The 22,961-nt window shown below is 44.7% G+C and overlaps 2 protein-coding genes across 4 annotated transcripts; both read left to right on the forward strand.

Moving 5' to 3' along the window:
* The first annotated feature begins 3,972 nt into the window (after positions 1 to 3,972).
* LOC112415973 (granzyme B-like) lies at positions 3,973 to 7,443 on the forward strand. 3 transcript variants are annotated; one of them, XM_024769192.1, is made up of 5 exons: positions 3,974 to 4,242; positions 5,354 to 5,441; positions 5,956 to 6,091; positions 6,291 to 6,548; positions 7,202 to 7,443. In XM_024769192.1, the coding sequence occupies exons 1-5, from the start codon at positions 4,182 to 4,184 to the stop codon at positions 7,343 to 7,345; spliced, it is 687 nt and encodes a 228-aa protein (XP_024624960.1). In that variant the 5' UTR covers positions 3,974 to 4,181; the 3' UTR covers positions 7,346 to 7,443. The 3 variants fall into 3 exon arrangements, with proteins under 3 accessions (XP_024624961.1, XP_024624960.1, XP_024624959.1); XM_024769191.1 differs by having other exon boundaries at positions 3,975 to 4,242; positions 5,354 to 5,501; XM_024769193.1 differs by lacking the exon at positions 6,291 to 6,548 and having other exon boundaries at positions 3,973 to 4,242; positions 5,354 to 5,501.
* Positions 7,444 to 9,347: 1,904 nt separating this feature from the next.
* LOC112415970 (mast cell protease 3-like) lies at positions 9,348 to 21,670 on the forward strand. The gene is given in 8 exon segments (XM_024769187.1): positions 9,348 to 9,482; positions 19,728 to 19,738; positions 19,957 to 20,020; positions 20,022 to 20,104; positions 20,584 to 20,719; positions 20,914 to 21,134; positions 21,136 to 21,169; positions 21,509 to 21,670. Coding segments are annotated over 8 exon segments (846 nt in total).
* The last annotated feature ends 1,291 nt before the right edge of the window (positions 21,671 to 22,961 follow it).

Below are 22,961 nucleotides of genomic sequence, written 5' to 3' on the forward strand. Positions count from 1 at the left end.
AGAGTGCTTAGGCTACTTGGGGTCTTTTGTGTTTCCATACAAATTGTGAACTTTTCTGTTCTAGTTCTGTGGGAAATGCCATTGGTAGTTTGATAGGGATTGCATTGAATCTGTAGATTGCTTTGGGTAGTATAATCATTTTCACAATGTTGATCCTTCCAATCCAGAAACATGATATATCTCTCCATCTGTTTGTATCCTCTTTAATTTCTTTCATCAGTGTCTTATAGTTTTCTGCATGCAGGTCTTTTGTCTCCTTAGGTAAGTTTATTCCTAGGTATTTTGTTCTTTTTGTTGCAATGGTAAATGGGAATGTTTCCTTAATTTCCCTTTCAGATTTTCCATCATTAGTGTATAGGAATGCAAGAGATTTCTGTGCATGAATTTGTATCCTGCTACTTTACGAACTTCATTGATTAGCTCTAGTAGTTTTCTGGTAGCGTCTTTAGGATTTTCTATGTATAGTATCATGTCATCTGCAAACAGTGACAGCTTTACTTCTTTTCTGATTTGGATTCCCTTAATTTCATTTTCTTCTTTGATTGCTGCGGTTAAATCTTCCAAAATATGTTGAATAATAGTGGTGAGAGTGGACATCCTTGTCTTGTTCCCGATCTTAGAGGAAATGGTTTCAGTTTTTCACCATTGAGAATGATGTTGGCTGTGGGTTTGTCATATATGACCTTTATTATGTTGAGGTAAGTTCACTCTGTGTCTACTTTCTGGAGGGTTTTAATCATAAATTGGTGTGGAATTTTGTCAAAAGCTTTTTCTGTATCTATTGAGATGATCATATGGTTTTTCTCCTTCAATTTGTTAACATGGTTTATCACATTGATTGATTTGCATATATTGAAGAATCCTTGCATTCCTGGGATAAACCTCACTTGTTTACGGTGTATGATCCTTTTAACGTGTTGTTGGATTCTGTTTGCTAGTATTTTGTTGAGGATCTTTGCATCTATATTCATCCGTGATATTGGCTGTAGCTTTCTTTCTCTGTGACATCTTTTTCTGGTTTTGGTATCAGGGTGATGGTGGCCTCATAGAATGAGTTTGGGAGTGTTCCTTCCTCTGCAACTTTTTGGAAGAGTTTGAGAAGGATGGGTGTTAACCCTTCTCTAAATGTTTGATAGAATTCACCTGTGAAGCCATCTGGTCCTGGGCTTTTGTTTGTTGGAAGATTTTTAATGGCAGTTTCAATTTCAGTGCTTGTGATTGGTCTGTTTATAGTTTCTATTTCTTCCTGATTCTGTCTTGGAAGGTTCTGCTTTTCTAAGAATTTGTCCATTTCTTCCAGATTGTCCATTTTATTAGCATGTAGTTGCCTGTAGTAATCTCTCATGATCCTATGTATTTCTGCAGTGTCCGTTGTTACTTCTCCTTTATCATTTCTAATTCTATTGATTTGAGTCTTCTCCCTCTTTTTCTTGATGAGTCTGGCTAATGCTTTATCAATTTTGTTTATCGTCTCAAAGAACCAGTTTTTAGTTTTATTGATCTTTGCTATTGTTTACTTCATTTCTTTTTCATTTATTTCTAATCTGATCTTTATGATTTCTTTCCTTCTGCTAACTGCGGGGTTTTTTTGTTCTTTCTCTAATTGCTTTAGGTGTAAGGTTAGGTTGCTTATTTGAGCTGTTTCTTGTTTCTTGAGGTAGGATAATATTGCTATAAACTTCCCTCTTAGAATCGCTTTTGCTGCATCCTATAGGTTTTGAGTTGTCCTGTTTTCATTGTCATTTGTTTCTAGGTATTTTTTGATTTCCTCTTTGATTTCTTCAGAGATCTCTTGGTTATTTAGTAGTGTATTGTTTAGCCTCCATGTGTCTGTATTTTTTTCCAGATTTTTTCCTGTAATTGATATCTAGTCTCAAAGCACTGTGGTTGGAAAAGATACTTGATATGATTTCAATTTTCTTAAATTTACCAAGGCTTGATTTCTGACCCAAGATATGATCTGTCCTGGAGAATGTTGCATGAGCACTTCAGAAGAAAGTATATTCTGTTGTTTTTGGATTGAATGCCCTGTAAATATCAATTAAGGCCATCTTGTTTAATGTATCATTTAAAGCTTGCATTTCCTTATTTATTTTCATTTTGGATGATCTGTCCATGGGTGAAAGTGGGGTGTTAAAGTCCCCTACTATGATTGTATTACTGTCAATTTCCCCTTATATGGCTGTTAGCACTTGCCTTATGTTTTCAGGTGCTCCTGTGTTGGGTGCATAAAAATTTACAATTGCTATATCTTCTTCTTGGATTGATCCCTTGATCATTATGTAGTGTCCTTCTTTGTCTCTTGTAATAGTCTTTATTTTAAAGTCTATTTTGTCTGATAGGAGAATTGCTACTCCAGTTTTCTCTTGATTTCCATTTGTATGGAATATCTTTTTCCATCCCCTCACTTTCAGTCTGTATGTGTCCCTAGGTCTGAAGCGGGTCTCTTGTAGACAGCATATATACGGGTCTTGTTTTTGTATCCATTCAGCCAGTCTATGTGCGTGGGCTTTCTGTAGTTGTGACGAGCTGGGGCTACTCTTCATTGTGGTGCGTCGGCTTCTCATTGCGGTGGGTTCTCTGTTGTGGAGCACGGGCTCTAGGCACATGGGCTTCAGTAGTTGCATCATATGGGCTCAGGATTTGTGGCTCGCAGGCTGTATAGCACAGGCTCAGTAGTTGTGGCGCACGGGCTTAGTTGCTCCGCATCATGTGGGATCTTCCCAGACCAGGGCTTGAACCCGTGTCCCCTGCATTGGCAGGCAGATTCTTAATCACTGCGCCACCATGGAAGTACCTCAAATTTTCTTAATAACATATACTACCACTAAAATAAAAAAACTAATTTTATTTTTAAAATTTCTACCACTGGGCAAGCTATGTTCAAAACAGTAGAGGCTTAATAAATGTATTTGTTTTCATAAGGAGGATATTTACCCTGGAATTATGTCTTTTGATGCATAATATTCCTCATAGAAAAATTGTAAAGTACAGAAATGTAAAGATGGAACCTTAAATCACCAGAGTCTAATCACTGAGAGATTCTTTGTTGTTCTTGAACAGAACTGGGCTTGGGCTATTTAGAAAGAATGGTCCTTCATTTCCATTTTAGCAAGATCATTAGCAGAGTTTGTTCAGCCAATGTCATCCTATAATCTGCTGTATCAGAAGTGTGGCTTTCTGCACACAGCACAGAGAATACTAAAAGGACAATTATTGGTCTTTGGTCAGCAAGCATGCTTTCCCACTTCACATGGTATAGGCAACTTAGTAATTTGAACTTCCTTTGGCGAACCAGCATTTTCTCTGTCTCAGTTCATGTGGTTTGGGTGAAACTGACCCCAGCCTCTCCAAAGTAAGAATGACCTAGGCTTAAATCATCCCTGGATTCAATTTCTAGGGTCAGAGTGTTTCATGAATTTAGGCCAATAAATGTCAAGTGCAGAACGTTTATTTCCAAACATTAACAAGAGAGATGGACCCTATCACTCTGAGCATTTGTAATTAAAAAAAATAAAAGATGTTAAAAGTCCTCTAGAAAGGAAGTTAAGGTGATGAATGGGTGCCTATTTAGATTTAGTACATGGTGGCCATGCTCTGTTATTGTCTCGTGCGTCCCTCAACAAAGCCCTTCCCGAGTTGCAATCTGGTCACAGATGTTTCTTTCTCTTCCACCAGACAGTCAGCTCTCTAAGGGAAGGAGACACATGTGCAGTATGTTTGGTCATAGCATAGAGAAGAGCCTAAACTCACATCAGCTAAAGAAATCATCCCGTGGACTCAGCAGCATGGAAATGAGGCCTTGGTGGTTCAACCACTGATGACTCAGGTTTCTGGGCTCCAGGACCTCTACTGGGCGATACCACATCCTACAGTCCCCGCCCTGTATTCTCGGGTTCCTGCTCTAGGCTGGAACAAGTGGTCTTCTCTGAGTCATCATCTGTGGGTACCCATGTGGTCACTACATGTTTCTCACACAACCACCCAGAGAACGTCGTCAGGTAGACGGAGTGGGGGCGAGGCAGCTTCCATAGAAAGCCTTCTAGGATGAAGTACCACGAAACCAGAGGGGAACAAGAGGTCACTGAGCCCACTTGCACCTCCTTCCTCTCCTGGGGGGGCTAAAAAGAGAGCAAGGAGGAAACACCAGCAGCTCCGACCTGGGCAGCCTTCCTGGGAAGATGCAGCCACTCCTGTACCTGCTCCTGTTGGCCTTTTCACTGTCTCCCAGGGCAAAGGCAGGTGAGTGACCATCCCCACCCTCAGAGGCCCAACCTCTTACCCCAGTTGGCACCGATCACCTGCCCCTTCTGCACACCCCTGATCCCTCTATCCACTGGGAACATTCTGAACGCCAGCTCCCGTCCCACCTCATACCCCCAAGTATTATGCTGGATACGCCTCCAGCAGGAGTGACAGAGCAAAGGTTGTTCTCCAGAAAAGCCAGTGGGTACTATCCCCTCCTCCAGCCCTACATTTGCTGTGTGGAAAGTCGAACTTTCCTAGAAATGATGGCACAGGGTCGGAAAACTGGAAAAGAGAAAATAATCAATTCCCCTGAAGAGGGCAGAGTGGGCTTGGCTTCTGTGTCTAGGATGAGACAGGTGCTCCCTCAGCAACTGCTCAGCAGACCTCGGAGTTCCCTTTGCTCAGTCCCCAGGCTCCTCAGTCCCTTTCCCCACCTCTGCTTTCCTTTTCTTTTTTTTTTTTAACATCTTTATTGGAGTATAATTAGGTCTTTAATCTGCTTTTCTTCCTAAGCCATTTCTGGCTCCCCTCTTTCAAGGATGAAGCCACTGTTGGGCAGACCAGAACTTCTCTCCTTTCCAGAATCCCACCAGCATTGGCCCTACCAACAACCCTCTTCCAGAGGCCCATTTTGTGTGTGTGTTGGTGGGGGGTGAACAGGGGTGTGGTCATTCCTTCATGTAGCCAACAAATACTTATTGGGCACTTACCGTATGTCAGGCCCTGGGAAATAGGCTATGATGACATCTAGATCCCTACTCTAAAGCCCTGAGCACTGGAAAGCTAGGCTATCCTAGACATCACGGGATGACAGGGCCCTTAGAAACTCATTAAAACAAAGCATAGTCGGGAGAGGAATGTTCAGAAGCCTCTAGAACTTTGCTGTACCTAAGACAGGTATGCTCACCTCCAACTATGTGTGGAAGACAGTTTCACAGACCCAGACTGCTGCTCTTCCCTTTTCTAGAAGAGGATGTTGAGGCCCCTCACACCGCCAACCTCAGGCCAGGCTGGACCAGCAGTGCCCAGCAGTTCTGAGCATCAAGCCGATGCCTACCAGGTGCAGTCAGTGGTTGCACACAAGCAGAACAGTCTTTTCCTTCAGGGAAGATCATCGGGGGCCATGAGGCCAAGCCCCACTCCCGCCCCTACATGGCATTTCTTCAGATCTGGGACCAGGATGATCAAAAAAGGTGCGGTGGGTTCCTGATTCGAGAGGACTTTGTGTTGACAGCCGCTCACTGCTGGGGAAGGTGAGGAGCCGGAAGTAGCCCGCACCCTCCTGAAAACCCCTGACAGGGAGCCCTGCCTTTTTCTCTGGAAGCAACCAGCCTCCTAGGAACACATGAGCTGGGAGGGCTCCTGAGAGGGTGAGAAAGAGGGCAGCGGGGAGGGGCACGTCAGTGTCAGAGGCATTGCTGAAGTAAGAGAGACTAGAGATAGGGCATGCCTTGGGATCAGAAGGCAAACTAATGCAATTTCACATGTTTTCCTGGGGCTGACACTTGGGAACCACTGTGCCCTTACCAATGGCTCCAGAATCCGACCTTGGCTGCCAAGAAACAGAGGGCACAGACAGTTCAGCCCCTGGGGCCCTCCTGTTGCCTGCATTTCCCCTCAGCTGCAGCCTGGCCCTGGTGTCACCTGCCCTTCGGCTCCTGGGCTGTATCTCCTGTGACTCCACTTCCTGCTTTGCTGTCTGTGCAGCTCAGTCAACGTCACCCTGGGGGCCCACAACATCAAGGATCGGGAGAGGACCCAGCAGGTCATCCGGGTGAGAAGAGCCATCCCCCACCCAGGCTATAATGAAAAGAACTACTCCAATGACATCATGTTACTAAAGGTAAACCTCCTTGCTTCTCCTGCCCTCCTGGAAACAGATCATTTCCCCTCCCACTGCCACGCATCCCTTTCCTCCCTCCCATCTGGCTGCCTGACCAGTCCCTGTGGCTCAGGTGAGAGGGAAGACACTGCAGCATCATTGCCATGTCCAGGCCCGGGGACCACGGGCTGAGCTGGACTCTCTTGCCTCTTCCCATCAGCTGGAGAGAAAGGCCAAGCAGACTGCAGCCGTGAGACCCCTCAGCCTGCCCAGGGGCAAGGCCCGGGTGAAGCCAGGACGGGTGTGCAGTGTAGCTGGCTGGGGGCAGGTCGCTATGGGCACGTACTCAGACACACTGCAGGAGGTAAAGCTGACCATACAGAAGGATCAAAAGTGTGAATCCTACTTACACAATTATTACAACAATGCCATTCAGCTGTGTGTGGGGGACCCAAAGGAAAACAAAGCTTCCTTTAAGGTGAGAATGACCACCTACCTTGCCTGGCTCTGGGGAGACACGTGTTTGTAGAAGATCTGGGACCAGGGGACCCAAGCAGTGTGGGAACTGCCCCACCCTCTAAGCTGGGACCTTTCTCTCCAGGAAGAGAAGGGGGAACAGCCAGAGCTGGGAGTGCCTAGGGCCCCTGCAAGTCTACAAAAGACCTGTGGGGAATCTAAACCTGGTGCTCCTTCAAAGCGGGGATTTGCAACACACTGAGGCACAGGTGTTAGAAAACTGGGCTTCCTGAGTGTGGTAGTTAAAACCAGGTGCCTCCTCAGCACTGGAACCCACCTGGCTTAATGAGCTCATCCTCCCTGATAAGTGTCAGCCCACCAACCTGCTTCCATGTCCTTGAACAGCAGCTTGGAGCCCACAGTCCCACAGCGTCTTGATAGAGAAAGGATCTGAGACCTGGGGGAGGAGAGGGTGCTGCCCCCTGGTGAAGTGAAGCAGTGACAATGTCCAGGGTCAGGGCTTGGCAGCCGAGGGGACCACGGGGGCCTGCCCTGCCCTCTGACCTCCTACCTGGAGGCCATGCAAGGTGGCCTCCCCCGAGAGGGGGCTTGGGACGGCAGGGAGGCAGGACCAGGAGGAGACCTGGCTCAGTGCTTCCCCTTCTCTGTCCTCAGGGGGACTCCGGGGGCCCTCTGGTGTGTAACAATGTGGCCCAGGGCATTGTCTCCTACGGACAAAAAAATGGGTCACCTCCACGGGCCTGCACCAAAGTCTCAAGTTTCCTGCCCTGGATAAAGAAAACCATGAAAAGCCTCTGACTGCGGAACAAGACCTTCTTCCCTGGAGCTGATCCAGAATTACACTGGGGGGCTGGGGGTATCAGCAGCTGAATAAATGTCTCTCAGCTGAGCAGGAAGGGCTGGCTTCTCGTTTACTCATTGACCTTTCTTCATAGGCACCCACTCTATGTTTCGAAAGCCAACGACAAAATTTTTCAGTTTTCTGCTTCTACCTCTTCTCCCTCCCACCATCTCTTCCCATAAACCCCAAGCAAAGCTGTTACCCAGGTCCTGCATACCCACATCTGTCTTTCAGGGCCTGCCCTCCTTCCAGGGCTGAAGCTGAGCACCATCAGGAGAAAACATGAACCTCTCTGGTCCTGGGGCTCAGGGTGAGCTTCTTGGCTCCTGGCCCTGTGTTACATGGCAGAGAGGAGGGGATCACACCATGGGTCCTGGACACCAAGCAGGCACAGCCTGGGGCTGCAGCTCCAGGACAGAGCCCCACCACTGGGGAGGGGAGGCGCCTTCCTGAGCAGACGTTTCTCTCCCACAGCCAGGGAGGCCGGCGCAGAGCAGGGGTGGGTCTCGTGAGAAGCTCCTCATTCTCACCTAGGCTGAGTGTCCTCCCAGCCCTCCTCGGAGCTCACGGACCAGCTCTGCCTCCAGTCCCCAGGCTGCCTCTTGTCCATCCCTGCTCACCACCATGAGTTCTCAGAGTCCACCGACTCCTGTCCCCTCCAGACCACACTGATCTGAGCTGACCCCTTCCTCATATCCTTCCCACCCAGGACACCATGAGCACCCTAGGGTTCCAGCAGGGCATCACCACTGAGATGCCAACCCAGCTCATGCCCTGGCAGAGAGGGGTATCAGAGGGACCAGGCCTGTGCTGGCACCAGGCAGGGCCCATGAGGGATGTCTCTCCAGAACCCTTGGCCCCATCTCTCTCCTGGTCAGGGCCAGCTCAATTTCCACATGCAGCCCAATGCCCGCCATGTGTTCAGGGTCCACTGGCCACATGGTCACTCAGTAGCCTGAGTCCCTTTCAGCCTGTCCCTTTAGTCACCGCTGGCCTCTAGGCTGAGATTCCCTGCTGGTCACCTGGGAACTTTTGAGTTAGAAAGGACTCCTGTCTTTAGCAGGACTGAAAAGCACAATGTTTTTCATCAATCAACACACGCACTGATTGAGCACCTACTAAGTGCCAGACATTGGGGTTGTACGGCGGACATAAGATAGGTGTAACAGTGAGGAGCCAAATCTGACTACATGTTGGATCTGTTTCTTTTACTTTAACCTTTGCTTTCCGTTGCTTTTGTTCGCTAAAAGGAAACTGTCTATACACAATGGCCTGCCTCGGGGAACCCTGCCTCTCTGCCTGAATGTTAAACGAAAGTGCCTTTGTTTAGGGAAACATCCTGACCCCGTCAGGATGTTTGCAAGAAAGAAGATGGCTGGCTTCTTTGGATGGCTGCAAGAAAGAAGAAATTGGACTTCCCTGGCGGCACAGTGGTTAAGAATCCGCCTGCCAATGCAGGAGACATGGGTTCGAGCCCTGGTCCAGGAAGATCCCACATGCCACGGAGCAACTAAGCCCGTGCACCACAACTACTGAGCCTGCACTCTAGAGCCTGCAAGCCACAACTACTGAGCCCACGTGCCACAACTACTGAATCCCGTGCACCTAGAGCCCATGCTCCACAACAAGAGAAGCCACTGCAATGAGAAGCCCGTGCACCACAACGAAGAGTAGCCCCTGTTCGCCGCAACTAGAGAAAGCCTGCGCGCAGCAACGAAGACCCAAGGCAGCCAAAAACGAACGAATGAATGAAAATAAATAAATAATAAATTTATTTTTAAAAAAAAGAAATAAGAAATTATCACATCCCCTCCCCAAGGGAAGAAATTAGCACATCCCCTCCCGAAGGCTGGCCATTCCAGGGGACAGTTGCCAATCTTATGGCCTTTTTACCTTACTTCCTCATCTCCTCTCCCATCTCTCTTCTGTCAAAGAAATTGGCATCCAAACCAAGACAAGATGGTTAGTTTTGAGACTTTAGTCGGCCGTCTTCTCGGTCTGCCGGCTTTGCGAATAAAGCCCTATACCTTGCCTCAATACCTCGCCTCTGATTTATTGGCCCATCATGCAGCAAGCAGAGCGCATGTGGACTCGGTAACACAGGTTCTATCATCTGAGCGCGGGTGGAACTGACAGTGTTGACTTTCATCTGAATCTTTTCTCTCCCTTCCCACCTTCACATGATTCCACCTGAGGGGTCTAGATCTCTTTATCCCTGTGGGAAGTCCACAGGGATAAAGCATTTGTGTTTATTTTTATTGCTGGTTACACTCTGTAGAAGTGCTATTACATGTGACTCTAGAACGAGTCATTTATTTTCTAGATGTGAAGAACCCGCTCTGTTCATGGGAGCATCCTTGTCCCCTAGGGGAGAAAGTAGCAGGGAGGGAAGAAGAAGGAACAAGGGCAACCTTATTTCTTTTACTCTAAAAGTAGCAGGTAGGAATGTCATTGCACACATTCAGGTGGTAGGAAAACCCATATGAAGTATTTGTTTGAAGGCAATCAGAATCTGAGTCTACACGCTCATCCTGTTGGATGGACCCAAAACATGATCCCTGTCATGACTGCAAGCTCCTGCCTGTGCAGATGAAACTGGAATCAGGGAGGCCCATGTGGTCTGGACAAATAGAGAAGTGTCTCTGTTCTTTAGGCCATCACAGTTGCTGCTGCATCCATACAGTCCAAGATGACCTAGACTTTTCAGACTTAGGAAGGAAAGGCTTGGAGGCCACATGTAGAGTGTGTGGTTTTTTGCTGAGCAAGGATCTCCCTGTGCTGGGCTCACCTCGCCAGACACTCCTAGCAGCCATCTACCCAAGGTCTTGCACTGCTATGCAGCACTGCCTGGGAGGTGAGCGTCAGTTCTAGCTCTGTGATGGTGCCATCCTGCCCCAAAAACACACCATGCTCCTCTGCACCATGGGGTCAATACCCTGGGATCACGTAACCCTCAAAAGCATGCCGTTTCCCATTTTTGTGCACAAAGCATGCAGCAGCGTAATCTCCTAATGACCTGGGCACTTTTACAAAGGAAGAGCAGTGATGTCACACAGCTTCTGATTTAGAGCTGAAAAAACCCCTAAGACATATTAAGGACCTGGCTCCTTGATTGAAAAAGACAAAAAGGAAAATATAGAAACAAAAAAACACAGCATTTTAAAAAGTTGCCCAGCCACATACATGTTCAGCTCAAGTATTACATTTATTTTGAGGAAATGGTTTTATGATTTAAAACAGGTTTAAGAATCTTTGTTGCAGACCCTCATTCTCCTTTGAGAGATGAGGGAGACAAAGTCCCAGGAGGGGGTAGTGAACAACTGGAGGCACCATAGCGTTAGGACAGAGCCTGGACTAAGCCAGGCTCCCTGACGGCCAAGCCAGCAAGAGGCCTTCCATGTTTTCTAACCCCTGCCCTTGTGATGACTTCCTGGCATCCCTGGACAAGACATGAGCCTCTGCTCAGACACTTACCTCCCCAGAGAGCAAGCCTCTGGGCCCCCGTGGCAGCCATTCTCTGACAAGTATTCAAAACGCCCTCCTGGTGAGCTGGTCTGTCTGCTCATGGGCACACTTGGATGGAGGCAGGTAAGTACCTGAAACATGCTGATTCCTTCAAATCTTCTTGTCCTTAGAATTATCCTCTGTCCCCCACCTTCAAGGAAAAAATTCTTGCCTTGCTTAAGCAAGATCTCTGTAATGGAAATAAAAAATGAAATGCAGTAAAACATCTCTGCAATGACTTCTAACGAAATGCCTCTACTCACCAAGACCCTCTCCCATCACCCCTCCTGCCCTCCAGACCCACAAGAAGACTCAGGTCCCAGTGTGGTTGGAGAGAGAACTGCCAAGCCAGCTCTGGGGCGAGAGACCTAAAGGGATGCAAGTTCTTGCTAATTTCTCTTGGGAATGTGCATTGGAACAGAGATGGCTCTGCCTTCCCTGCCCATGACCGTACTTCTGCCAATAGCACTCACTGTGGACTTGCAGAACTTCCAGGGTTTATTTCCTGTCTTGGTATCTCACACAATACCCTTTTGGCCAACAAACACATTTCACTATGAAAAAAATTCAACAAAAGTTTCCTTACTTTCCAGAGGCATATTGCTAGACTACATTTCTTATTCAGAGTCAAGAGGCTTAATGAACCTGTGTTAATCAAGTAAGACAAAGAAAATCACATCTAAGCATGTAATAGTCAAATTAATGAAAATCAAAGATAAAGAGAAACAGTTGACCATAGGCAGAGGGGAAAAGAACTTACATTACCTTAGGGGAAACAAGAATCACAACAAGCTTCTTGTCAGAAATAATGGAAGTCAGAAGGCAGGGAAATAACATTTTTAAATGATTGAAAGAAAAAAATAGGCAACCTATTTCTGGAATTCAACCTAGAATTCTATGTCCAGTGAAAATATTGTTCAAAAATGAAGACAAAATAAAGACATTTTCAGAAAAACAAAGGTAAGAGAATTTGTTGCCATCAGACCTGCACTGTAAGAAATACTAAAAGAAGTCTTCAAGCTGAAGGGAGGTGATTCCCCCATTTGCAAGCAGGAAGGGAAAAAAAAAAAATAAAAGTGTAAAATGTAGACTCAAGATGGTGAAGTAGGAAGACCCTGAGCTCACCTGCCCCCAAGAACACATCAAAACTACAACTACATATAGAGCAACTCTTGCTGAGAATAACTGGAAGACTAGCAGAATAGCTCTTCTACAACCAAGGTTATTAAAGCACACATACACACACACAGGGAGTCTGGGAAGAGGAGGGGATGATATCTAGGCAAGACCATTTTCCCTAGTGATGACCCATAAAATGAGGGGATGTCACAGACTCAGGGATCCTCACTGTGAAGAGAGGGCGTTTGAGCTTCATATTAGGCACCCCAGCCCTGGGGTCTGACACTGAAAAGGTGAGACCCATTAGCTGGTTTAAAAATCATTGGGCTTACTGGAAGGCTCTCCCTAGACTCCAGTCTTGAAGAGTGCACAGACTTGCTCCCAGTCCCCACACCAAGGTAGCATACTGAAAACTGCCCATGTTTTTTTCTTTTTTTTAAGAAAAAAAGGGAGAGAACCCAAATAAGTAAAATAAGAAATGAAATAGGTGAAGCTACAACTGATACCACAGAAATACAAACAATCATAAGAGAATACTGCAAAAAAGTTATATGCCAACAAATTGGACAACCTAGAAGAAATAGATGAATTCCTAGAGACATACAATCTTCCAAGACTGAATCAGGAAGAAATAGATCATCTGAACAGCTGATAACTAGAATTGAAATTGATTCAGAAATCAAAAATCTCCCAGTAAACAAAAGTCCAGAACCAGAGAGCTTGACAAAGGAATTCTACCAAACATTTAAAGAGTTAACACCTATCCTCCTCAACTATTCCAAAATAATGAAGAGGAAACACTCACAAATATTCCATGAGGATAACATTACTCTGATACTGAAACCAGACAAATACAAAAGAAGAAAAAAAGAAAGAAAGAAAAAGAAAGAGAGAGAGAGAAAGAAAGAAAGAAAGAAAGAAAGAAAGAAAGAGAGGGAAAGAAAGAGAAAGAAAGAAAGAGAGAGAGAGGGAAAGAAAGAAAGAGAGAGAGAGAAGGAAGGGAGAGAGGGAGGGAGGGAGGGAGGGAGGAAGGAAGGAAAGAAGGAAGGAAGGAAGGAAGGAAGGAAGGAAGGAAGGAAGGAAGGAAATACAAAAAAAGAAAATCCCTGACCTACATAGATGCAAAAATCCTCAATAAAATGTTAACAAACCAACTTCAACAATACTTTAAAAGGATCATACACCAAGATCAAGTGGACAGATGGATTTATTCAAGGGACAGATGGATGGTTCCTTATCTGCAAATCAATCAACCCTACACCACATTAACAAAACAAAGAATAAAAATCATATGATCATCTCAATAGATACAGATAAAGCATTTGACAAAATTCAACATCGATTCATGATAAAAACTTTCAACAAAGTTGGTATAGAGTGAACATGTCTCAACATAATAAAGGCCATTTACGACAAACCCACAGCTAACATCATATTCAATGAGAAAAGCTGAAAGCTTTTCCTCTAAGGTTAGGAACAAGACAAAAAGGCCCACACTCACAATTTCTATTTAACATAGTATTGGAAGTCCTAGCCACAACAATCAGACAAGAAAAAGAAATAAAAGCATCCAAATAGGAATAAAAGAAGTAAAATTGTCACTATTTGCAGATGACATGATATTATATATAGAAAACTCAAACGACTCCACCAAAAAAAAAAAACATATTAGAAGAAATAAATGAATTCAGTAAAGTTGCAGGATACAAGATGAATATATGGAAATCTGTTGTTTTTTTATATATTAGTAATGAACTCTCAGAAATAGAAAGAAAAAAATCCCAATTACAACCCATCAAAATAAATAAAATACCTATGAATAAATTTATTCAAAAAGGTGAAAGATCTATATTCTAAAAACTATAAAACATTGATTGAAGGAAGTTGAACAAATAAATGGAAAGATATCACATGTTCAGGGATTGAAAGAATTAATATTATTAACATGAGATACGACCCAAAGCAACCTACAGATTTAATGCAATCCCTATAAAAATACCCGTGCCATTTTTCAGAGCTAGAACAAATGATCCTAAAATTCATATGCAAAAACAAAAGACCCCAAATAGCCAAAGAAATGCTGAGGAAAAAGAACAAAGCTAGAGGTATCATCCTCCCTGACTTCATACTGTACCATAAAGCTACCATAATCAAAACAGTATGAAATTGGCACAAAAACAGACACAAAGATTAATGGAACAGAATAGAGCCCAGAAATGAACACATGTACATAAGGTCAATAAATATACCACAAAGAAGGCAAGATAATACAACGGAGAAAAGTCTCTTCAATAAGTGGTGTCAGGAAAACTGGACAGCTACATGTGAAAGAGTAAAATTAGAACATTTCCTCACACCATATACAAAAATAAACTCAAAATTTATTAAAGACCTTAAACCATTAAATTCTCAGAAGAAAACATAGGCAGTGCACTCTTTGGCATAGGTCTCGGCAATATATTGGGGTTTTTTGGATATTTCTCCTCAGGCAAGGGAAACAAAAACAAAAAGAAACAAATGGGACCTAATTAAACTTAAAAGCTTTTGCACAACAAAGGAAACTATCAACAAAACCAAAAGGCAACCTACTGAATAAAAGAAACTATTTACAAGTGATATGTCTGATAAGCAATTAATATCTAAAATATATAAAGAACTCACACAACTCATTATCAAAAAAAAAAAACAACCCAATTGAAAAATAGGCAGGGTGCAGGGAACTATACTCAATATCCTGTGACAAATCATAATGGAAAAGAATATGAAAAGAATATATATATGTGTATAACTGAATCACTTTGATGTGCAGCAGAAATTAACACAACATTGTAAATCAACTATACTTCAATAAAATAAATGTTTTTAGTGGGCAGTCATCTGAATAGACATTTTTCCAAAGAAGACATGCAAATGGCCAACAGATAGATGAAAAGATGTTCAACATCACTAATCATCAGGTAAATGCAAATCAAAATCACAGTGAGATATCACCTCACACTTCTCAGAATGGTTATTGTCAAAAAGACAAGAAATAACAAATGTTAGCGAGGATGTGTTGAAAAGAAAAAACTGGTATCCTGTTGGTGGGAATATAAATTGGTATAGCCACTATAGAAAACAGTACTGAGGTTCCTCAAATACTTAAAAATAGAACTACCATGTGATTCAGCAATTCCACTCCTGCGTATATATCTGAAGAAAACAAAAAAACTAGTTCAAAAAGTTATACCAATGTTCACAGAAGCCAAGCTATGGAATCAATCTCAGTGTCCATCAACAGATGAATGCATAGAGAAGATGTGGCATATATATATGTACAATAGAATATACTCAGCCATAAAATAAACAATGAAACTTACCATTTGCAACAACATGGATGGACCTGGAGGGTATTATGTTTAGTGAAATAAATCAGATAAAGATAAATACTGTACATTTTCACTTACACATGGAATCCAAAATATAAAACAAATGAACGAATGTAATAAAACACAAACAGACTCATAGATACAGAGAAAAAAGCTAGTGGTTACCAGAGGGGAGAGGGTAATGGGAGAAGGAAGATAGAGGAAGGAGACTAAGAGGTACAAACCACTAGGTATAAAATAAATAAGATACAAGGATGTAATGTACAACACAGGGAATATAGCCAATATTTTATAATAACTTTATAGTCAGTATAAACTGTAAAAATACGGACACCTGAAACTAATATAATATTGTATACTCTAATTTTTAAAAAGTGACCAAGTGGAAAAGGATTTATATCAATTTCTTACATGGATTATTGACTTTAAGGCAAAAAATGCTTTAGTATTTACGGCATATAGTGGTGAAACGTATGACAAGAAGAACTCAAAGGGTGAGAAGGAAGACAAATGAAAATATATCATTAAAATGTTCACATATGAAGTGGTATAGCATGAATTCAAGGTTGCCTGTAATATGTGAAGGAGGCATACTATAATCCTAGAGTAATAGCTAAAATAATATATAGATATATAACTAAAAGCCAATAAAGAAGACAAAATGAGATACAACAAAATATAGCAGGAAAAGTAGGGCAAAAGAACAAAGAATAAATCACATTAATAGAAATCAAATAGCAATACGATATTCTTCAATCCAACCCTATCAGTAGCTGCATTAAATGTAACTAGATTAAATACTCCAAAGGACACAGATTGTTAGTCTGGATAAAAATGCAAGACTCAACCTTGTGCTGTTTAATGAGAAACATCTTAAATATAAAGACATGGATAGGAGGAAAGTAAACTTATGGGGGGAAAAAAGATGTATCCTGCAACACCAATTAAAAAAAAAGCCTTACCCATGGTATATGCTGTTTAACTTTAGAACTTTCGGCCATCTGAGAGATGAGATAGAGTAGAATAATTATTTTCTTTTTTCCTTTTCTTATTTCTGTTTATCTGAATAAGAGTGAAGTTGAGACTCTTTATTATTTTTTACATTTATTTTACTGTGAACGCTCAGGTCTTTTGCCCATTCTATCAGATTTTTGGTCTGTTTCTTCTGGATTTAGAGATCTTTGAATATTAGATTAGCTCCTTAATTGTGACAAAGGTTGCAATAATTCTTTACAATTTTGCTGCATGTAATTTGAATTTTCTTACACTCTTCTTTGATATATAAACTTTAAAATTTATTTTTTCAAATCATTATTTATCAGTCTTTCTTTTAAAGTGTATGAATTTAGAGTCATTGCTAGAAAGGCTTTCTCCACTTTCACTTTCTAAAGGACTTTACCCATGCTTATTTCTAGGCAATATATGGCTTTATTTTGTGTATTTCAGTATACAAATATCTTACTTATTTGGACTTTATTCTGGTGGTTTCCGTAAGATACTGCTCCAATGTAATCTCTTAACAAATGACTATCCAGTTGTTCCTAAATCATTTATTAAAAGTCCATCTTTTCCCTTATGATTTCAATTGCTACTTTATTATAAACTTCATTTCCATATATACCTGTGAATGTTTCTGAATTTTTCCATTGTGTTTCACTAGTCTCTCTCTCTGTTCATGATACAACACCACACTGTTTTTCGGAAAGAATTTTTATAGACGTTCTTAAGATCTGATAGGCTAACCCTCTGCCATACTATTCCTTTTTCTTTTTAACAATTTCCCTAGTGATTCTTTCATGCTTATTTTCCACACAAATTTTAGAAACAATCTAGACCTTGTGTAACCCCAAGTGAAAAAATTGGGTGGGTTTTTAAAAATCACATCATATATATTATTTTTATAATCACATTTATATATTAGCTTTGGGAGAATCAGTACCTTTTTGGTGTAGATCTGTCATATGTGAGAACTAAGAATATCTTGCTGTTTCTAAAGTCTGTTTTTGTGTTTTTCAGAAGTTCTTTAACATTTTGCACAAATAGGTTTTTCACAATTCTGGTTAAGGTTTTCCTAAGCCCCTCATCTTTTTTTTGCTGCTACTATAACAGATTTTCTTCCCAATTATATCTTCAAAGTGGTTATTATTTGTATATATGAAAAGTACAGATTTCCTTTTAATTTTGAAATAATCTCCAGCTTATAGAAAAGTTGCCATTGCAATACAAAAACTTTTGTCTTCCAGACCCATTTGCGAGTAAAGTTACTGACATGATGCTCCATCAACTTCTCAAATACTTTAGAGTGTAATCCCTACAAACAAGGGCACTCTTACATAACCACAGTCCTACGATCAAACCCAGGGAATTAACATTGATGCCACCAATACCATCTAATCCTCAGACAGTGAGAAACCTGGCTCATTAGCTTAATATGTTGACTTGTTTGATTAATCCCCACAGAGATTTATATAACAGAGCTCTCATTCATCTTCTCCAAGTGCCTCCCCTGCTCCCCCCACCCAGGCTCTGGCAATCCACATCAGGCAGCCCCTTCATACCCATGCCCACCTCACCCTATTTATCCTGCTCTGACACATCCCGCCAGACTCCCCCGCCCTCCACCACCCCGACTCCATGAAGGCCTTTAAATCTCCCTTGAGCTCCGATACCACCTAATAGCCAGTCCCTGTTTGAACACCCTCTTCAATAGACTTGGGCATCCACTCCCTGCCTCACATGTATTCTAATTACTCATCCAGGCTGCCCAGTGCAGGGTGTCCGAGCCCACGTAGGGAGTGTGTCCACACAGGGGAGAGGCCTGGAGTGGGTACATTCCCACCCCGCGCAGGCTTGGCTTGGACACCATGCTCTCATTTACTGTGGCTCCCCTGCCAGAATCCCTACTGAGAGTGTGCTTTGTTTCTTTAAGGTTTTGTTGCTTTTTAAGAGACTTGGGATCAAGATATTTAGAACCAACAATGTTTTCAATTCCATGACTCTCTCCTTTTCCATTATGGGGACATGATCAGGATAATTTGTTTAGCAAATGGTACAGGGACATCAGAATGCAATTCTCTGGATAGTGGTGTGGGTATTCTGCTTTGGCTCCCTGGCATCCATTCTCACTTCACACGGTATCAGTAATTCATTAAAAAGAGTAACTCTGGGGACAGGCAAACTTCTTCCATTCTCAGTGCACGTGGGTTGGACAGAGCAGACCCCAACCTACCCAAAGGCACTGACCTAGGCTTAGACCGATCAGTGGTTTCAATGGCTCTGACTAACTCTCCAGACCCCTAAAGCAGTGTGGCAGGTTCTGCTTTGCTATGACTGCCGTTGTGTATCTCCCATCCCACACGTTCTCCTTACATGATGGCAACGCTCCTCCTGCTGGGAGGTGGGGTCTTTTTAATCTGGTGGGGGCTCTTGATGCTTCAGTTAGTGGAATATGGTAGAATAGATGCTTCTGCCTGGCTCATTCTTTTTTTAGCAGACACTCATTCTGGGGAAGCCCATCACTGTGTTGTGAGGGAGCCAAACAATCCCATGAACTGAGACTACTTGAGGGGACCTTGTGAAGAGAAACCAACGGGCCCAGTGAACAGCAAGCACTAACCACTGGGTAGGTGTGAGTGGACCTTCAGATGATTCAGCTTCCAGGATTCAAGCCTCCCTGACACCAAGGGGAACAGAGGGATGCTATCCACACTGTACCCTGACCAAAACGCAGATCTGTGGGTAAAAGCAATGTCGCTGCTGTTCTTAAACCACTCAGTTCTTTATAACTGGAATAAGCCCTCTTCAGCATCACTCTCACACCATTCTGTCCATCCCATACCAAGGATCTCACCATCCTTGTCTGATCATGACAGCTTGTCTCCTCCACCAGAAGCAAGAGATGTTATCTCCAATGCTTCCCACAGTCTCACACAAAAAGAGGCCTCAATACACAATCACCCTGGTGATCTAAAGAGAACGACGAAAATTAAGATATTCTTGAATCTATCATCCTGAGACCCAGGCTGCTAGGGCTCAGGGACCTGCTACTGGCTGATACAACATCTCCAACTACCCCTACTTGGAGCTGCCTTTCTTGTTTTCTGCTGCTGTGGTGGCGCTGAGCTGAGAGCTACGGGTCCTCCCGTGGTGACTGGTAGTTCATGCTCCACTCAGACCCCAGGACTTGATCAGACAGAGCTGTGAGACTATCAGAAAAACCTCACTTGATAAAGGTCACAACACCAGAGGGGACCCCCAGGGTTAAAAGACCAGAAGGAAGCAGCGGCGACTCAGATCTGGGCAGCCTTCCTGGAGAGATGCTCCTGCTGGCCCTTCTTCTGTCCCCCAGTGGGGAGGCAGGTAAGTGACTGTCCCCACTGTCAGAGGTCCAGTCCCATCCTGCACTGGAGAAACCCTGCTCAGGTGCTACACTCATACATATCCTGGCTCTGGTCCATCTCCAGGAACTTTCTGAACTCTGGTCAAATTCCCTCAAAGACCAGCAGATCTGCTCCCATCTCCCCTCTCCAGGCTTTGGCTCCATGAGCACAGCGGGCAGACTGCAATCTTTCTTTCAGGCAAAATCATCGGGGCCATGAGGCCAAGCCTCACTCTCATCCCTACATGGCGTTTCTTGAGTACCATGGTTCAAAGAAAAGTTTCATCAGTGGGGGGTCTCCTTGTGCATGAGGACTTCATGCTGACAGCAGCTCACTGCTGGGGAAGGTGAGGAGCAACACCTGGGCCCCCACCACTCTGTAGACCCCTCACAGGGAACCCTCTTCTCAGGGGCTGCAGACCTGGGCCACCAAGTAACATAGGAGAGCTCTTCAGAGGACAGGTGAGCTTTGGGGAGAGAGGAACAGGTCAATGTGAGTGGCCCGTGAAGAGAAGGGACTGATCAAAGGTGGGATGGAAGGAAGCTGAGGTTGCAGCCTGGAGTCCAGAGTGCAGATGTGAGAAATTCCTGGATTTCCTTAGAGACGGTCAAGCTCTGTGCAGGACTGAACACCCTAAGTGGACTCCAGGAACTTGCACCCAGCCCGGGCTGCCAGGAAGCAGGCAGCACAGAGAAGCTCAGCCCCAGGTCCCATACCTAGAACTTTCTCCCCTCCAGTCCCACCCTGTCCCAAGCTGTGCTCTTTCCTCACGTCTCCTGGCCTGTATTTCCTGCAACTCCACCTCCCTCTCTGCTCTCGGGGCAGCTCAATCAACGTCACCCTGAGGGACCACAACATCTACCAGCAGGAGAGGACCCAGCAGGTCTTCCCAGTGAGAAGAGCCATCCCCCACCCAGGCTATGATCATAATAAGTGGGTCAATGCTATCATGTTACTGCAGGTAGGGCACGTAGCCACACTGGTTCTTGCACACTTTCATACCTGGGTTTTGAATCCCCCATGACCTCATTCCTGTCCCTCCTTCCGGTATGACCCCTTCAGTTGTCCCAGGGCAGTGAGGGAGGCAACCCCATAACTGTCCCTGAGGCCTCTGTGGGCCAAAAGTAGGTTAGAATGCATTTCCTCTGCCTTCAGCTGAGGAGGAAGGCCTACCTGACCGCCGCTGTGAGCCCCATCAGGCTGCCCTGGAGGAGGGAGCTGGCGAAGCCAGAGATGGTGTGCAGTGTGGCTGGCTGGGGGCACCTGGGCGTGAACAATCCCATGGCAGAGAAACTGTAGGCGGTAGACCTTGAAGTCCAAAGGGATGAGGAATGCATCTCTCACTACAAAGATTACAACACCACTACCCTGATATGTAGGGAACCCAAGAAAGAGGAAGGGTTCTTTTTCGGTGAGATCCCCAGCGTTATCCATGCAAAGCCCTGGGCACAGCCAAGCTGTGAGGGTCCAGGGGCAGTGGGAACTAATCATATCCCTGTGTCCCCAGCCTTTTCTCCTATCCAGTCTCTGTCCTGTTTCCCTGGGGGCATGGAGACTGTCCCACCACCACATATGGGCAGAGGCTTCCTTGGGGAGGAGAAGGGGAGATTGTCAAGGCCAGGCTGAATCCTCAGGACCAGCAGCCCCTGATATCAGCCAGGGCCCCCAACAGAAACCATCCACCCTGGGGCGGCGCAGAGGACCACACCTGAAGAAGATCCGGCTCAGCTCCTCCTCTCTCTGTCCACAGGGCACCTCTGGGGGCCCCCTTGTGTGTAACGGCATGGCCCAGGGCATCGTCTCCTTTGGAGAAGAGAATGGGACACCTCCAAATGTCTACACCAGAGTCTCGAGCTTTCTGTACTGGATCCAAAAAACAATGAGCTACTATAAACTGCAGGGACCAGACTAACGTGCCCCTGGGATGGATCCCTCCATCTCCTCTGGGATAGAGGTCAGAATGGCACTGGGCCAAGAGGGGGTGAAGGGGGGACTGCCTGGAACTTAATAAACTTTCACCTCTTGAGCAGAAATCATTGATTCCTATTTTATTCACTCAAGCACACTCGTTAGGCACCTACTGTGTCTGGCAACCATCCGTTCACATTTCTGATCTGTTATGGGCTTCCCCCTCCAACACACCACTCACCCTTCCAGCTCTAGAATAAAAATTCCTGCTGCACTGACAGCCAGCTCCCTCCAGTCCCTCGTCCCCAGTGCCAGCTCCCCCTGCCAGGCTGACCACGGGCTCCATCAGAAAAGGGAGACACCTCCTCAGGAGAACACGACCCTCTTCTCAAGGACCCTCTTATCGCATCCATATGCCCTCCTCCTAACCCACACCCACTCCCCTGCCCCACCCTATCCCAGTGCCAATGTGGCAACATAGGAGAATCCAGATTTGGAAGGAGGACCACCTGAGAAGCTCTGGGGTTGAGGGGGGCACTTCTCAACCCCAGAAACAGAAATGTGGGGAGGCTTTAGAAATGTGTAGTGCTCCCCATGCAGAGTTCCCTCTCCACATCAGAGCAGCCAGAGCTCCGAAGGCTGAGAGAATTTCAGGAGGGCCTTCAGTATTCCCAGGCCCAGCTCAAGTGCCTGTTGCAGCTCTGTCCTGGAGTCCTGAGCCCAGGACCCTGTGCAACCTCTGGTGTCCTGACGGCACATCCTCCCTCAGCCCAAAGTGACCTTGAAGGCGCTCTTCCATCTTTTTTTTTTTTTTTTTTTTTGGGACGCGGGCTTCTCACTGCTGTGGCCTCTCCCGTTGTGGAGCACAGGCTCCGGACGCACAGGCTCAGAGGCCATGGTTCACGGGCCCAGCCGCTCCGCGGCATGTGGGATCTTCCCGGACTGGGGCACGAACCCGTGTCCCCTGCATCGGCAGGCGGACTCTCAACCACTGCGCCACCAGGGAAGCCCCTGAATTTTTAATATAAGAACATATTCAGAAAAGCAACCTCATTTTTAAAACATGCAGCTTAGAGATGGCTGGGCTGAAGAGAAGAACTGGTTGGCTGAATGTTTGCATGGTGAGTGAGCTTCATCTCTGGCAAAATGCGTTTTGGGTATAAAAGTAACATATATTTATCATAGAAACTAACATATTCATCATAGAAAGACAATTAAATACAGAACATATAAGTAAGAAAATTAAAATTACCAAGAATTCCACCATCCCAAGATAATCATCATTCATGCTTAGG

The sequence above is a fragment of the Neophocaena asiaeorientalis genome, unplaced genomic scaffold (genome assembly GCF_003031525.2).
Source record: "Neophocaena asiaeorientalis asiaeorientalis breed wild unplaced genomic scaffold, Neophocaena_asiaeorientalis_V1.1 scaffold144, whole genome shotgun sequence".
Lineage (NCBI taxonomy): Eukaryota > Metazoa > Chordata > Mammalia > Artiodactyla > Phocoenidae > Neophocaena > Neophocaena asiaeorientalis.